This window comes from Anomalospiza imberbis, chromosome 6 (genome assembly GCF_031753505.1).
Source record: "Anomalospiza imberbis isolate Cuckoo-Finch-1a 21T00152 chromosome 6, ASM3175350v1, whole genome shotgun sequence".
NCBI classification, from domain to species: domain Eukaryota; kingdom Metazoa; phylum Chordata; class Aves; order Passeriformes; family Viduidae; genus Anomalospiza; species Anomalospiza imberbis.
The window spans coordinates 32,822,637-32,840,304 of NC_089686.1; the positions used below are offsets into that span (position 1 = coordinate 32,822,637).

The window sequence follows — 17,668 nt, forward strand, 5'->3', positions numbered from 1 at the left end:
TAAAGACAGGCTAAAAGAGTTGGGACTGTTCAGCCTGGAGAGCAGAAGGCTCCAGAAAGACCTTTTCAGCCTTCCATACCTGAAGGGGACCACAAGAAAGCTGAAAAGATATTTTTTACACGCGCACATAGTGATACGACAAGGGAAAATGGCTTTAAGGGCAGGTTCACATTAGATGTTAAGGGTGGTGAGGCAATGGAACAGGTTGTCCAGAGAAGTTGTGGTTGTCCCATCCCTGGAAGTATGCAAAATAGAACAAGGCTCTGGGCAACCTGGTCTACTGGAAGGTGTCCATACCCATGGCAGAGGGCTGGAACTGGATTACCTTTAAGGTCCTTTCCAATGCAAATCATTCTGTGATTCTGTACTGGGCATTCCAAATGCAGTTGAAATAAATGGCAACTGAGGATCTAACCTCTGCAATTTGACTGTTGGCATGTTAGGTTAAATTTACTCTAGATGTCTCTGGGTCTCAGTTTTCCATTTCTAAAATCAACTCATCCCTCTGCTTCACAAAGATTTTGCAAAAATAAATTCCTTTGTGTGTATTACAAGGTTTTGTTTAGTAGAACTAAGCCAAACAGAGAAATTGATAAAGAATTAAATAATTGTCCATTTAGCAGACAGTTGGAATAATGCTTAAGTAAAACATGAGACTAATCTTTGAGTAGGGAGATTAAAATGAAGTAGCCTTATCTTATCTTATGCAGAAGCCCTGCTGAAAATAATTATGATGAAATTACAATGCCTTCATGTCAAAGAAAAAAGGAGTTGCCCACATAACACTGATCTGTCCTAAAAGTTGTTTCACTTAAAAATGCCAATTTTACTTGACTACATTTGAATAAAGAATTTGTTTTAAAATTTTATTTTGAGGTTCATGCAATTCAATAAAAGTAGTTTCCATTTTTTGCACTAATGTTTTTATTTCACTGTTTAATGCTGCTTTGAAATTGGCTGCTGCTAGGTAAAGAAATAAAAATGTGAAAATAATTGAAATTTCATTGAAAAGCAAAATACTTGTAATAGAAACAAAACTTTTTAAAATGTCAACCATACTAGTCAAGGATGAGAGAGTAATTTATGGTGTGCTTGAAGACAAGAATTTCTATACATCACTCATGTATCTGATTGAAAACACCTTAAAAAAAAGTTGGTTCATCTGGGACAAGGAGTCAGACAGGATATTACTTGGACATCTGATATGTACTCATAAGGCTAAGTGGTTTTACAGTCAAATTGCCAGGGTGTGAAATTATATAAAAATAGGCAAGTAAATACCATTTCTGTGGCAAACAACAAGGACAACAGGATTTTTTTTGCCCTTGTACCTCTTAGGAAATACATCTTATTCTCTCTGCCTTTGTTTACACTATCTACTTCTCAAACTGGAGACTGTTTCCAGGGCATTTGGAGATTGTTCAAGATTTTCATTCAAACAAATAAAAGATTTTGTTCAGTTAGTAACACAGGTAGTAGAGCTTTTCATTTTTTCAAGTGCAGTGTTTCCAGGGATTTTTTTGTGGCTTACAAAACCCACTTGAATTTTGATAGCACAGGTTAGAAATACCTGGTGGAGTTTGTGCACAAATTAGGCAGTAATGTATATGACTTGAATTAATATGGGCTTTAGCTTACACAAGATACGTGATCTCTTAATATTTGGGTATTATAATTAATGCAGCTTTTCTGAACAAAAAGCAGTATGATCTTGAATAAGCTCTGAACCACCCCTAAAATATCACTGAAACATGCCATCTTTCCAGTGTTACTCATACAGCATTATCTGTATGCTGTCCCCCCTCCTAAGAACACAAAATGCAGCTAATTTTTTTTTCATACTAAGGTAAACATTTCATTAAAACTACTCTGAAGAGAAGAAATCCTTCTTTGCTGCTTTTAATTCTCAACTATGAAGCCTATACTACCAGTTTATAGTAGCCAGTTGGCTTTCCTGTTAGTTTACTGTGGTTTGCTATTCTGTCTCCTTTTTTTGCTGTATATATCACAGTTCTTCCTGTCTTCTCATTATGAGGTGTTCAGCTTGCAATTTTAGTTGGCATGTAAGATTTCTTAGAATCCTCTTCAAGGATAAATAAATGTGTTGATTTTACCTCTCCAGGACAATGCCAATTTCTGTTGAGAGGTGACTAATCTAAGAAATGCCTTTTCACTCCATATTGTTTGAAATATTGGATAATGCCTTTTTTTTTAATACTGCTCCTGTCAAAGGAACCACTTCAGCCCTTATGTTTCAACGTTGTATTCATCAGTCTGCTTCCACGGTGCTGTTTGAATAGTAGTTAGGATGAGCCCTAATCTGACAATAGAATTCCATATGCGTGTTCATAGTCTATTGGGAAACAATTATCAAAATTCAATAAATCTGTATGTAAAGTGTAAGTGATTAGAAAAAAACTCAGAAAAGAGAGCTCAGTAATGTACCGATGAAGACAGTGACATATTCAAGATTTAAAAGTGACTTTTGTTCAGTGTCCAGTCTACGAGGCATAACACTTAATAAGTTGTAAAAATCTGCTCCTAAAATTATTTTGGCTTCAAATAATTTTCTGTTTATTTCTTCACACTGACTCCAAATGAGTGATTTCTTGTGTGGAATACCACATTATTTAATATTCATATTTAAATTTTGGTGAGCTGAATCCCACCATCAGTAGTGCTTGTTTTAAAATTTGTGTTAATGAGTAATGTCTGCTGCTGTCAAATTCCTTGTGCTCACTTTTCTTTCCATTTCAGAAGTGGTTTCAATTTAATAGGAAAAAAATAATCTGTTGTTTTGAACTGACTTTAGTCCTAATTCAGATGGCCATAAAGTATTCTCTTAAGACCTTGTGTGTTCAGTTCAGTGTAAATGTGTTGTTTGAATAAGAATTGATTCCTGAAATCAGAGGATTGTATGTTGTAATAGGATTTTTTAATCCTCACATACTTTATTGAATGTTTTGTGAACTACACAATTCCAGATGCACTTTTTTTTTTTGGAACTAGACGATCTTTAAGGTCCCTTCCGACCCAAGCCATCTTGTGAATTTTTTTTAACAACTTGATTTTTATATTCCATATTAATTCAATCAAAGCTATTCTCTCTGTACTTCAGGATACATTTAACACAGTTTTTTTAGTGAAATCAACAATGTATTTCATTGCATTTTTTATTTGCTCCTAGTTTAACCTTATGAATATTGCTTAGAATGACATGCCAAAATCAGTTTTAGAAGTATTATCATAGCAACTTCAGACATTGATATTCATGGTTTAGTTTTCTCTTATCTGTTTATTTAGAGACAGTGAATAATGTATGTTGCACTCTTAGAGGATAGAAGGTAATTTAGGCAGAAGACTCTGTGCAAGCCCCTACAGTTATAAATCAGATCACAGGTGATTTGAAATCTGGTTAAAGCAGGCAAATATTTCAGAGACCATTCAAATGGCACGTGCACAGTGTATATTGTACAGGACTCGGGTCATGAATTACTAATAAATCACGTGCAGAACAAAAGCAGCAGCACACTTTCCCACATCACAGCAGATACGTTGTCTTGAAAAAGCTGCTGAAGTCTTAAGGGAAGGCTGCATGAGTTATGCACTTTCTCACCAGCAGTAAGTGCAGTAGGTGCCATACCTCATGAGGAGGCCTGCCTGGTGTTTGGGAGAGTGAGAATGCAGTTCTGAAATTGTAAACAGCTGCTGTGCTTTGCTTACCCTGCTTCCTTCATTACAGCTTGGCGAACTCATTCCCGCTGCTGTACCTTAGTCCTCTGTGTCTGCCTGTGTTTGGGTTTCTGCTGGTGGTTCCACAGTCTGCATGCTTTCCTCGGAGTGGAGCAATGTGCTTTCCCATAAGTGCTAAAGGTTATGGGTCAGCCTCCTGCAGGTTCTGTGTTCCTGAGAAATGGGCTCTTTCTGTTGGTGGTAACTCATGGTTTGATGTCGTTGCTCTGACTTGTTCTTCATGTTGTAGTATTGAGTTAAAATGTACTCCTGTAAGAGTTAGCTTTTCATATTGGGCTGGAAACTCTTCACCTTTGTCTAGCAATTTGTTTTATTATAAACAGTGGCTTTTAATTGTACCTCCCATAATGAAGAGCTGACTTAATACTCTGTGCTAATCTTGTTATGACTTTAAAAAGGTAAGTAATTTCTCTAACAATTCCTAACAGTCATGGTAGAGTGTTACAGGGTTTCTCAGTTTTCTTTTTTCATTATTTTTCACATAAATTTTTCACTCGTAGCATGAACTTTTCTTTGTGTCTTTTTCTATTTCTCTTGGAAAAAAAATTTCAGACTGATTTTTATTTGCAGCAAAACATATTATATAAATTTAAATTAATCCAATTTAGTACAGCCACTGATTTTGTTTTTCAGACCAATTTTGACTAATAGATAGAAGTTGTCAGCAGGACTCTTTATTTTTGCCATTCCCTTTATTTATTTTTGAGTACTGTATTTCACATTCTATTTATTACTTCAGCTTATGAGAGAAAGCCTACTCTGCATTCCAGCATGATGAAGTTACATTTTCAAGAACCTAAATTCCAGTTTGTTTAAAATACAGAGTAATGTGAACTGAATGCTTTGGGTTTGGTTATATTCTGTCTGAACTATGCAGGGGAATGGTACTGGCTGGTAGCCCAATGTATCTTCTGCCAAGATAGATTGTGAGCCAAGAGGCTGTAGAATGGACAAACAATAAGTCTATACTTTCCCTGTGAAAGAAAAGACAGCCATAGGTTGTTATTTCTGTAACTACCTGTGAATGAGAAGAATTACAGTCAATTCTCCTAATAATAATTCTAGTCAGTCATGGTACTATATGCAATGTAGCATGGATTCCTCAGTTAACAATAGCTGTGAAAAGAATACAGATTTTTTTGTAAATGGCATAAATAACAAAGTAGTAAAACATACAAATAATGAATATTTTAAAAGGCACTTAAAGCACATGACTCAGTTTATAAAAAGCTCCATTGCTGCCAAAATTGTATGTGTTAGGGAACTGGTGGGTTTTATTAAAAATCATTTTACTGTAATTTTGATTAAAAATAACATTTAGGATAAGAACGTGCAATTCATATTAAACAGAAGTATTATGTAATAACTAATTTTGATGTCAGTTATGTTAAAACTTGGTTTGTATTCTGCAGCTGTGAGCATAGGTTGGGAAACGATCAAGTCTAGCTAATCAAGCCTTTTATTTTATTATCATGGATTCCTCTTCCACAGCTGCTTTTAAAATTTGTGGGAAGCAAATTATTTCTCATACTGCATATGTTGCCCATCAGGTGAGTGATAACATGGAAACTTTAGGCTGGGTATAAGAAATCAAAAAGTAAATATGAAGTCCTCTGTGTGCACAGAATTAAAAAAATGACCTGTGAGAGGCTGTATGTGAAGCCAGCTGTCTTTTGTTACCATTGTCATTTGGACATTTTAAGAGCAAAATTTTGTCAGCACGTTTTTTATATTAGAAGATTTGATCTGCAAATCTCAGCTGCTCTGTTCATTATAAATCTCTTGTTTTTGTCCATACACTAGCTCCACTATAGGTTGGAAGGGCTTAAAGATGAACTGAGGAGGAATAGAGGCTACAACTCGAGAGTAACTATTCTGCTCAAAGGAGCTGTTTTCCATTCGCAAACATTGCTTTGCGCTATGGGTTTGGGCTCCTTCTGTTCCTCCACTTTGTTGAAAGACTCTCTCTTGACTTCCATTTTACTTCTTTAGCACTGTCTATGTCTGCTAACATTTTTCCTCCTTCTCTAGTAGCTTTTATCTGTGTCCTTTGGATCACATATTTTACTTAGTTTGTTTTAGTAGATTGTTTCAAATGTTTGTGTTTTGTATTTTTGGTTTTTTGCCTTTTTCTTTAGGACTATGTTATCTCACTGAATTGCATTCCACAGTTGCTGAATCGCTTGGTTATTTTGCAGCAGGTCCATTCCTCATTTTCTCTTTTCATGTTTTTCAGTGAGAAATAAGAGAGCCTCTTCCATTTTAAACAGTAGTCTTACACACATAGGCCCATGTCTCCTTTTGCACACACCATCTTCTGCCTTGCCACATCCATCCTGCTTCTCTCTCCCTCTCAAACTGTGCTTCTCTTTCTTTTGTGTTTTCTTTCCTGCCATTATACCACCTTTTTGGTCCAGAATTGTCCTTTGGTAAATTATAGGTAAATATTTACTTCTTCCAAAGAGAGTTCATTTTATGCTTTTGAAATCTGAAAAAACAACTCTGGGCCAAATTTGGGCATCATAAATATTTTGTTTACAGTTTTCTTGTATAGTATTTTTGGTGGGAAGTGGGGAGGGTGTGGGGTTTTTTTGTTTGTTTTTGTTAAACAAGAGTTTTTTTCAGGGAAGGACTCCATAACCCACTCTAAGTTGCAACATTACTTTCCATAAGTTATTCCATTACAATAAGTAGATTGTGTTGCGCTGTAGAATCCAGTTTTTTTATGTGACTATCTATTTGGGGCAAGCTGCTGTGGAACAGAAGAAAGAGGTTTAGAAGCTGGGGCACCATTTGTTTCAGCCTTAAATAGTTGTTCCTTTCTGAAGACAGCTTTTGAGGGGTTGGGGGTTTATCATTCTTCATCAATTGTTAGATAATACATGTTCACTTTCTAGGCAATTTTTCTGTGACTGAAAGTCCAGAGTGAGGTCTGAAAGATAATCTGCATTTACTCCTTTGCTTTTGCAGCAGAGGACAGATGTTCTGCTGGGAAATTACACCCTCAGTATCACCTGTGCTATTCCACTTCTTTCACGACATGTGCAGACTTTTATTTTATTAATATTCTCATTGAAATTTAAAATACCTTTGTCAATAAAGTAAAAAAGAGAAGGATTCAGTTCTTACTATCTCAGAGCTCAGAGGTTTGTCTTCTTGTGAAGTTTACTTTAGCTGGGGTTTTGTCCACACAAAATACTTTCTATTCAAATGCTGCCAGTTCAGTCATCTGGCCTGAGAGTAGTCCAGCTGAAAACTTGCAACTTCAGGGTTATTATACATGGTGCTATCTTTCCAAACCTGAGAAGAATTAAAAAATAATATTTAAACTGTGTTGTGTTTACAGGGCTGATATTCTAAAAAAAAAAAAAAAAATAAAAAATAAACCAAAAAAAAACAAACAAAAAAAAACCCAGCAATTTTTTTAAATCTGCATAGTAAACAGAATTGTAAATATCCAGTGTTATTAGAATATTAGACCAGTGTGAATTGTCCAGTTTCCCTGTAGTCAGACTAATCTATCTGGAATAGCACAATGTCCTAAGCATCAAGGAAGAGGGGTTGTTGAGAAACCCCTGTGTCATTCTCACACAGTTACTTTTTAAAGTAGAATTCCACAAAATTCATAGTGAACATAGCATTTCTTTTAATCAAATAGGAACTGCAGAGTAAATTTATCAGCTCCATCCAGGAGCCTTTTAGACAGTTGTGTGTTGCTTATACAATTGTGAAGAATTCTTATTAAACGTCTTCAGAATCAACATAATTGAAACTAAGTATTTTAAACTCTCAATACCTGAAAATAACAGTAATAGAATTTTAAATCGGGTCATGTACTTTTGTTAGTACTCTACCTAATCATCAAACAGAACCTAGATTCAGAGCTACTGTAATTACAGGTGTATAAGAAAATGTAGATTTTTTGTTGAAAACAGATGCTTAACACATAATTTTAAGAACTGTTCTTTGATTTTACTCACTTACTGTCCTTAGTCCATCTTGTTTGTTATGGGAGAGGTGTGGAATCAAATTGCCTGTATCAGATTCTGACCGTCTGCTTAAATATACTTATCTCATGCAAAATATGTAAGAATGTTGCTGAAAATATGTATAGCCTCTGTCTTAGATCCCAGGAGCTTGCCCATTTTATCTCTGTATTTTGCATTCTTGTTAACTTCTGGAGCTCATAGACTCTGTGCTCTCTCTGCAGGTCCAGTCTAGGTGCAGCAGCAAGGAGAACATCCTCAGAGCAAGTAAGTGCAGGAACTTCTTAGCTCTGTTGAGAAACTAGGACTGCTCAGAAGACAGAAAATGATAGTCAGATCAGAGGTGGGACTAAGTGGGTTTGCAGCAGAAATTTAGTAACTTAAGACAGTGAAATCCACTGCAAAGGTAAAACTGTAAATAGCACATTGGTTCATGTATTAATGGAGAGTTACCTTTGTATTTATTCTTCCAAGCTGTATTTCTAATGACATGGAGGTCTGTGTTGTTTGTGATGTTTTGTTGTAAATTATCATGTGTGTGCAGGTTTTATGGGCAAGAATTAACACTGAAAGACAAAGAAAATGGAAATTCTCAACTTGAATATACATTATTTTTATTTTCATACTTGAACATGAATTTGAATGCTTGATTGCATAGAACCAAACCAAAAAATGCAAAGGTTAAGAGTTCACATTTCATCCAAATGATGTCTAGTTTAATTTGCACAATTCTTTTTCTTTGTGTTGTGGGACTCTCTTCTAGTCTAAAATTTGATCCACCATATGTGTGTGTGTGTATATATATATATATATATATGTATGTATATATGTATAATGACAGGACTAGTAAGTTGTTTTGATGGTAAAAGAGGAGGCTGTCAAGAATTTTCTACCTTATGCAACCAATTGAATTAGCTGCTTCAAATCTAGAGGATTATTTTGTCGTACAAAATGCAGCTTAATGTAAGTAGTTATTTTTAGAGCTGACATTTCACATTAGTGAAAGATAACTTGGTAAAGTCTGAGGAGTTGTTTAATGTCATTTGCTTGTAATTAAGGTACCATTTCGTAGTTTTACAATTTAAAAAAAATAATTTGTTTGTCTCTGGGTCTATTTAAATCTGTGATACCTCTAGTAGAAGTGTTAGCATTTTTAGAGAGAAAGGTTAGTAGTTACACCAGCATCTTCCTTTCTCCATTAGGGTTATTCATGCTAGTGTTCAACCTAAAGTGACTCTATTTTCTTGACTTGTCTTGCAGAAATCATGGGTGTTACTTTTGGTGTTGGAAAAAAGATGTCAGAGATTAGGGAATTTTGTCTATTTTCAAGAAGTCTATTTTGGAGAATGCATTTCTTAGAAGATTTTAACAGTACCTTTGACTTAAGCAAATGGCATGCATTAGGGACAGACTTGCAAATCTGAAGGTTGTTCTCTGGGAACCAGTCAAAGCATTCAAAACCTGTGAATTCTATCACTTTTTAAGGTTTAAGGAGGTGAAATGTGAGTTTCTGAAATAGCTACCAGTGAGTTTTAAGCAGCAGTGAAATTACTGCTAGAAGCAGTAAAAGCATCTAGTGGCAAGAGCATAAAGGTTGTTCACTGCTGCACAATTCCCTCAGCTTTCATTGCTGTGACATGTTTTTTCTTAGCATTTTCCTTCATATTTTCCGACATAAAACATCAGGAAAATGTTTTTAGCATATATTGTGTGGAATCTGCTGGACCTTCAGGAATTACAGTGCTACTAAAGCAGGGTTTCTTTATCACAGGCGGGTGTGGGAAGTCCGACAGTATTTCACAAATGCGTTCCTTTTCCTCTTTAATGATGTTGTCAACAAAAACAGGCATGATAACTGGAAATGTGAGCTTGCCAGGGAGATCCCCGTTGTTAAAACCAGGAATGCAGTTTTTCCATGCTACACTTTTATCTTACAATAATTTCATTTGGATCATTTGTCCCTAGTTTTCTTATGAGAAAGCCTAGGTTTAAGAGTTTGCAAAGTCTTAATATAGTTAGAAAATGTCTCATCATCTGTTTCTCTCTTCCTCAGAATGCTAACTGCTATCTTAAGGAAAATAATTAAGTCACTTAAAAATTATTTGTGCTTGACAAATTCACAGTGCCTGCTTTTTTCATACTATCTTCTAAATACGTACAAAGAGATTTGACAAAATTATTGTCAAATAATTTCATCTAGAATCATTCTTGGAAGAATTAGGTGGGCAGTTTTACTTGTCTCTACTTCTTCCTCTGACAGGTAGCTACTGTGCTAATAGCAAAAAATAATTAGTGAACAATCTCTCACATAAAAAGGTAAGCACGTATTAGTGCTGAACAAGTATTGTGTATATATAGATTAATAAGAAACCTCCTCTTCTGAAGGAAGGATTTAGACTGCGTGATTGTTGTGGTATTTTTTACTTGCTTTTTATTAGAAGACTACACTTGAAGCAATAATCTTTTTTTTTTCAGAATCTGAAGGCATGTGCAGCAACAAATGAGATATTTATGTAGTGACTGCAAAGCGAAATCATGTCATTAAAAATTAGTTTCTATTATTTAATGCTTTCTGTACTGTAATTTATGTTACTTAGGAATGTCATTACGTATCACATATAGAACATCATCCACTTTGGCTCTCATAAATACCTTCTTGTTCTAGGTAAATCCTTTCAAGATACTCTGCAATTGTAATTGTCTGAATCTTTCACTTTATATCTGTTGCTCTTGTTTATGTATTCCTGCAATAGTTCTCTCTTCAGTTGCTTATCTTCACTTGCAAAATCCTTCAAAGCTTGTTGTCCCCTTGTTTAATCTCTCAGTAAGTATCATGAAATCAAGCACACTGTTGGTTTCCTTTTCAAGCAACTTCTGTCGTATTTTCTCCCTACCTGTCCCTCACACTTGAGAAAAGCAAGCTTTCCTTAAGTTGTCCTACTGCCTTCACCGAAATCATACATTTAAACAACACTTTGCTATGGTGACAACAAAATCTTGACCATGGGTAGGATGCCCACTAGCTGGAGACACTGTCTGCTGGCTTGGCTGCCCAGTGATTTCACTGTGCTCTCTCTATCTTCCTTTCAAACCTTTGGACTCCCATCTCACTCTTGGATTGTAGGCTCACTGGCACAGTGTCCATTGTTGCGCTTTATCTGTGCACAGCACAGAGCATGTTGAGATGTGTTTGTGCAGAAGAGAATGGAGTGAATTGTCCTGAGTTCATAGAACTGAATTAGTCTCAGATTATCCTCTTCAGTGTAAAATACTACATCACCTGGAAGGGTTTCTGTTGTAGATTAACCAATCTTTTCATGCTCATCAAGATTTCTGGTGTGTTCTTCCTACACATAAGGATATACACTCTCTTGATTCTAATTGAATACAGTGTCTTCCCAGTGTCAGACATGAAAGCTCAATAGTGATAGCTGACTAATTTAATTTGCTCCAAAGTGCTGATTAGTTTCAGTGAAATGGTTTAAATGAACATCACTACACAAATCTGCTCACTGTAGCACACATGAATTTGTTCTTTCTCATTGCAGGTCACAGTGCTGTTGACATCACCAAGGTAGCAAGAAGACATCGCATGTCTCCATTCCCATTGACATCTATGGACAAGGCCTTCATCACAGTTCTGGAGATGACCCCAGTGCTTGGAACAGAAATCATCAATTACAGAGGTATATTAAATTGGATTCTTTGTGAGCCTGAGGGTGATTTCTTCCCTATTTGGCAAACTTCTTGATCTTTTTTTAATGTTGTGAGGTGTCTGAAACAGTGCTTTCTCCAGGAGAAACTGCTTTAGGAAATACCAGTCATAGAGGAAACCTTTCAAAGGTAGGAGAACCTCAGTTGAACTCAGTGATGCTCCCTGAAGGAATCTGTAATGGAATGCTAATAAAATACATGAATTAATTTTCCTCCTGTATGTATTATGTGCAGCAAACATATTATACTCAACCTGAATGTGCCTCAGTGGACTTTTGTAGTTGCCAAGTAGCTCCAAGCTGTACTGTGATTGGTTCCCTGTGTTGCCTTACTGTGGAAGATTCTCACTAAGCCCCTTTCCCATCTGAGATTAATGATCAAAGCAAAGTGATTATTGATTCCAGATCACTTTTTTCCATGTCTATATCTTTAAAAGTTTATCTCAGTCTCTTTTTCCAGTTTCTAGTTAGCCTACTAGTCATTCCAGAATTTCCCTCTTTGTCTTTTAAATGCAATTCCTTTTCTATTCTAACATTATGTGATCATTTTCGGAAATTACTTCCTTTTAATGTTTGATCTATCAAAACTTTGTAATTAAAGAGTAACTGGTTTTGATTTATACAGTGAGGTTGTCTTCAAAAGCACCAAACAGCGAGCAAAATATCAGATTTTGTGACTTTGTGACTGTAGCTATACTCATGAATAAGTAGGGATAGATGAAGTGATTTTCTGGCCCTAAAATGAATTAGCAAGGTATCTCTCATGTTTATTCAGCTGAACTATCCTCCTTCCTGAAGTACTGTGTTCATAATATCTATTAGGTGCCTCCCTAAGCTTCTGCTATTCCTTACATCAAGCCTTGACATTATCTGGGAGAATGTTCTTAGCACATAACAAAACCATGACAGGAAATATGCTGACAAGTAAACCTAAACTACGTAGGGAAGCAGAAATCTCTTCCAAGGATTCTTCCAGATTGTCCAAAAGTAAGGTGGTGAGTGAAGAGATTGTGGAACTATAAACCTCAAAAGGCAAAAACATTTAGGACATTGGTGTGCTACAGACAGCAGAGAGGCACGAATGGTTTCTGAATGGAATATTCTGTCTTCTGACTTGGAAGTTCAAAGTTTTCATGCTCTTTGCCAAATCTTTGTGCTATCAGAAGCCTTCAAGATGTCTTTATATTGACTTACTCATTTAGCAGGCTGTACATAATATCACACCTGTGCATTTAGTCTAAGCAGAGTTCAGTGCTCCCCTATGCCTTGACAGCAGAATTTCTGAGAAAATGCTCCATATCCTGCATTCAGAACAGCACCAATACTGGATCAACAAGGAATATGCATAATACACCCTGCACTTTCATAATGGTGTGCAGATTAGAAGGCACTAAGGCATAAATGCCTGAGCATAACCATTGGGCCTTTTTGGGTAGCTGTCAGTTAAATGTCTTTTCTAAGACAGCCTTTTGTGAAGGGAGCTCCAGTGTTGGGTACATTTAGTCCAAATAAATGCTATGTATGCAACCGTGAACTTCTGAAATAAAGGATGAAAGACTGGCATCTGCGTCCCTGATAAGCACATCATATATTTATTTTGGTACGTCAGATACAGTTAAGGTACTGTAGGATTATTATTCTTCTTTGTATAAAAGGAGTTTTGATCCTAAGTCTAGAATGTATGCATTATTATTCTTGGCACTCTTATTCGTTCAAATGTAATTAACTGAGTCTGCTGAGTCACTTTAGTTTTGACCCTCTTCCCTCTCACCCAAAACACAAGCATTAGATGGATAGTAACATTAGCAGGTTCAGAGACAGATTCTTGATTTAATGTTCACATAATTTTACCAACAATTCCTTCATATTTTTGCACTGTAGTGCAAAATTTTATCTTGCCATTTATTTTTCAAATAATATACACTTAATTTAGCACTGTACGTTTCCCAAGTATATAGTATGAAATTTCAGGATTGAGCTTATAAGAGAAAGCCTAAAGGATATATCTGTGTCTGTGATACTGCAAATTCAACCCTATTAATCTGCAGATTCAAATCTCAAGATGGAAATGCATTTTCAGAAGTTCTTGAATGGTCACCATAATGTTATACAGACAAATACATAGAATTGTTTTGTATAGGCATATGTGTGTGCATGTGTGTGTCCATGGGCACGCACTTACGTGTTGCATGAAAGATGTTAATTTTGAAGAAAGCAATGAATCAAGAACCAGTTTTTCAATTAGTTATGGGTTTATTTTTTTGTTAATATACATAAAATTTCAAAAAATTGTAAAAAATTAGTTCTTTGGGTCTGAAACTGTATTTAGAAAAGCCCTGTTATGCTGCGTTTGTTTTCTTTGTGATTTTGTGTCTTGAATTACAACTGAGCTTCAGAAAACTATCTTTCAGGAGTGCAGTTTCTCTCCAAGGAAAGTGAAATGTGCAAAATTCTAGGAGTGCTAATTGCCTAATTAATTTAACCTGATTTAGTTAAAACTAAGCATATTTCATAGCATTCATATTTGTAAATAAAGCTACTGAATATTATTCTGTACAAATACCCAGTACAGTCCTGATTTTATTCTTGAATAGTCAAGGTATGCTGTAGTCTCACAGATCTATCTCTTCTCTCCTAACATAAAGGAGAGGATTATTAAAGTTTTCTTTTGAAACATGACTTTCACTCTGGTGTGTTGCTCAGTGACCATATAGATCATTTAACCTCTTTCATATTTTAAAAAAATATGACTGTCCTAAAGCATTTTATGGAAGTGTCATAAACCCAAGGCATCTGAAGCATATTTCTCACCTGTCATCATTGATATCTGGTATGAAGCCCCCAATTAGGCTTTTATTCCAAATAAATGCAGTTACCTGAATATAGCTCTGCGGGCACATAAGGTTGTTTTTAGACAACATGATTATGATTATTCTTCTTAAACTAAGAAGATGCAGAAGCCTAATTGATAATAAAATTGTAATGCAGAAGCAATCTGCATTTTATGAGCTTAAGCCAGAGAGCAGCATATTTATTCTTGTCTAGTCCAAGAGCCTAACTGATTGATTTGGTAGCATTGACTTTTCATATCACACTGAAGTGCTACCAGGGCAGTATTTACAAAATCCATCACTTCCTAGTACAAGATGTCTGATTGCTGTGCCCTAGAGAAATCAAAGTTTTTCACGGAACTGTACCAGGTTCACCACCTAAGCTTAGGAAATACCCACATTTGAAAAGTGAGTTTAATGTAATTCTTCATTTTGTGTCAGAAAGCTATGAGCATCATAAGGGGCTGTTTGATGACATTAAAATAATTCAGAACATCTTTCTGAATTACAATTAATGAAAATAGGGTCAAACTGTATTTTTAGACTATTTTCTTAAAAGAGAGTGCAGAGGTACTCAAGATTGTCCTCTAGTTGCTGACTTATTTCATTTTAAATGCCTAAGGCTGCTTCAGCAAATAATTCTTACATTTTTCTTCTTGTAATGAAATTCATTCCCATTACTGGCTAGCCATTTATTCCTTTCAAATATTGCATGGCAGTATGCCAAGAACATACTGTTCAACTTTGCTCTAATTGGTGTGATGTTGCATGCAGACAAGAAGCAAAATGAAGGCACAACATGCCTGCTAATATTGGAAGTGTCACTTTTGTGTGAGATTTCATGCATCTATGAACAACGGGTGTTTTTACTAGGCCTTTGATAGCTGCCTTTTCTGTGCTATAATTTAAATGTCTGTGTCTGCATTCTTTCACTCAGTATAAGTGTACAAGCTTTTGTGAGCTTTCTAGTAACTTCTGTATTGTGTATCACAGGCACTGATATGCAGGTTTGCACAGGTGAATTAATGGCCATTACAGAAGTGCTTTTCTAGTTGCTTTAACAGGTTTCAGCAGCATTTTCATGGCAATACTTATTTCAGCAGTGCAGCATGAATAATAACTTCAGGCTGAAAGTTGAAACATATGAATGTGAGCGCAATGTTGTTATAGTTACAATAATTGATTGCTAACTAAATCAGTTTGTGTTAATAAGTAAAACACAGTCTTCATTATAATACCACTTCACTGGAGCTGAAATCGAGTAGGTGAACTTTTTTAACAAAATCTGCCCATTTAGTGTGCAGCACTAGCTCTTCTGCCTTCCCAGTTGATCCGGAACCACGCAGATATCCCTGTCTGTAAAATACAAAACGCACTCTATGCACTCCTCTTTTTTGGCATGTCTCAAAGACCATAATCTCTAAAGCACATATCCATGCAAATTCTCCTGGCAGAAATAATCATGCATCCTCTCACTCCATCATACTTTCAGCTGGATATTGCCTTCCAGGGCCACAATGCAGCCTAGGAGCAGGCCTCTTATTATGAGCAGGGCTTCCCTTCTTTTACTTAGACATACTGGAATCAAGCCAGTCTCAGTAGTTCTGACCCATGTGTCCCTTCCCAGTACATCTAATCACACTTGTAATAAATCTGCTTTCTCTCTCACACAATATCAAGGGCCCAGTTACATATTTTCCACACTGTTACGTATCATACTAAGAAAATAAAGCTCTTGCTGGTGCCATAAAAGTACCAGCCACTTGACTGAGGGTGAAGTAATTCATGTCAGTCTCTACAGGGAGACTGAGCCAAATTACAGCTCATAAGTGCTCGTAGCTGCTAAGTGAAGAGAAAGAGTATTTAGAACTATAACACTGTAAATTTATATAAATAATTCTGCCATTTATGTGCACTCACTCTCCATTAAGCAGAAATGCTCTCAGCAATTAGGTGAAGCTAATCTATTGCAAAACTTCTTTGTCAATTTATGAAAACTGGTCCATTGTTAATGTTCTCAATTCATCTCCTCTCACCTTCTGTGCACAAGATTCACTTTTGAAATGTAATTTTACAAGTTTTTAAAAAAGGAATTTAATATTAATAAAAATTCAAATAAAGAAAAATAAAGAAAATACATCTATTTAAGAGATCTTAGGGGAAAAACTCGTCCTGAAGAAACAAATACCTGTTTTTCCATCTGGTCCTTAATCAGAGCTATCACCTTTGGGTTTGGATACTTGACATTCAAATCTACTGTCAGCAATTTCACCATAACCAGGAGCACAGACTTAAACAAATCCTTTATCATCGCTTTCAGACTCCAGTCTTTTTTCCTGTATGCAGGGTCAAAAATCAAAAGCCCGAGAGATCTATATGTCCCATACACATACATTTCACCTACTGGAGGGCACGGCTGTTAACTTTGTTTCCCTTTTTCGCTCACTGTAATGACACAGAGCGTGATCTTTTCTCTTTTTTCTAGATGGAATGGGGCGAGTCCTTGCTCAAGATGTTTATGCAAAAGACAATCTACCACCATTTCCAGCATCAGTAAAAGATGGTTACGCTGTCAGAGGTAAACACTCACTTTGTGGACATGTAGTATCATGTCTGCTACTTTATAACATGTTAATTCACCTGTTTTGGATCCAGCAGGGGTTATTTTGGTTTAGATTTGATAGAGATCATTGCTGAGGTCACAGTGATATAAAATGCGCTGTCTTGAAGGAAGGCCACAAAGCTGAGTTCAGATCTTTTAAGTGGATACTGGTGTACACGAGCAAATGTACATCCACGTGTGCTCCTAGATGTGCGCCTCTGTTGCTCGTGCATTTCTTGGAAACATTTAAAAATCAGGACAATAACAGAACGTCTGTTTCTGAATTACGGATTCATCTTCCATTCCTCCCTTGTAGATTTAATGAGAATTTTTTAATATATATTTTACTTTGTTGAACTGTTACAGATATTGATTACATCAGAGAATTTTCAAAGAACTTATCATAATGTTCTCTTATGGAAACACCTCAAAAGAAGAGGTTCTTACTTTAAAAATACTGCAGCCACCATATATAAATAAAATTAGTTGTATGACTGTATTTATTTCAAGCAGCAAATATGATTTCCCAAGAAACCTGAATTCACACTCTGCTTTGCCACTAGGTGCCACGTCACTTGGAGCCAGTTGCTTCTCTGTGCATCAGTTTTTCCCTTCATAAAGCAAGAATAATGATGCTCACCTCATATGTCCATGAAGGAAATTTAAAATATACAGAACTGAACATTATACTAGTAGTGATTTAATGTGGTAGTGGTTGAATCATCATAACACCATGTCGAAATTTGCACACAATAACCAACTTTCTTCTAGGGACATTAAAAT

At 35.9% G+C, this 17,668-nt stretch overlaps 1 protein-coding gene across 22 annotated transcripts in view; it reads left to right on the forward strand.

The window, feature by feature from the left end:
* Positions 1-17,668, forward strand: part of GPHN (gephyrin) — a 279,199-nt gene that overhangs the window by 220,965 nt on the left and 40,566 nt on the right. For 11 of the 22 annotated variants that reach the window (XM_068193120.1, XM_068193123.1, XM_068193125.1 and 8 more), the window contains 4 exons: positions 5,557-5,619; positions 7,964-8,006; positions 11,288-11,425; positions 16,769-16,861. In XM_068193120.1, coding sequence (XP_068049221.1) covers positions 5,557-5,619; positions 7,964-8,006; positions 11,288-11,425; positions 16,769-16,861 — 337 coding nt within the window. The remainder of the gene's footprint in view (positions 1-5,556; positions 5,620-7,963; positions 8,007-11,287; positions 11,426-16,768; positions 16,862-17,668) is intronic. The other 11 variants (XM_068193122.1, XM_068193127.1, XM_068193124.1 and 8 more) reach the window with 1 other exon arrangement.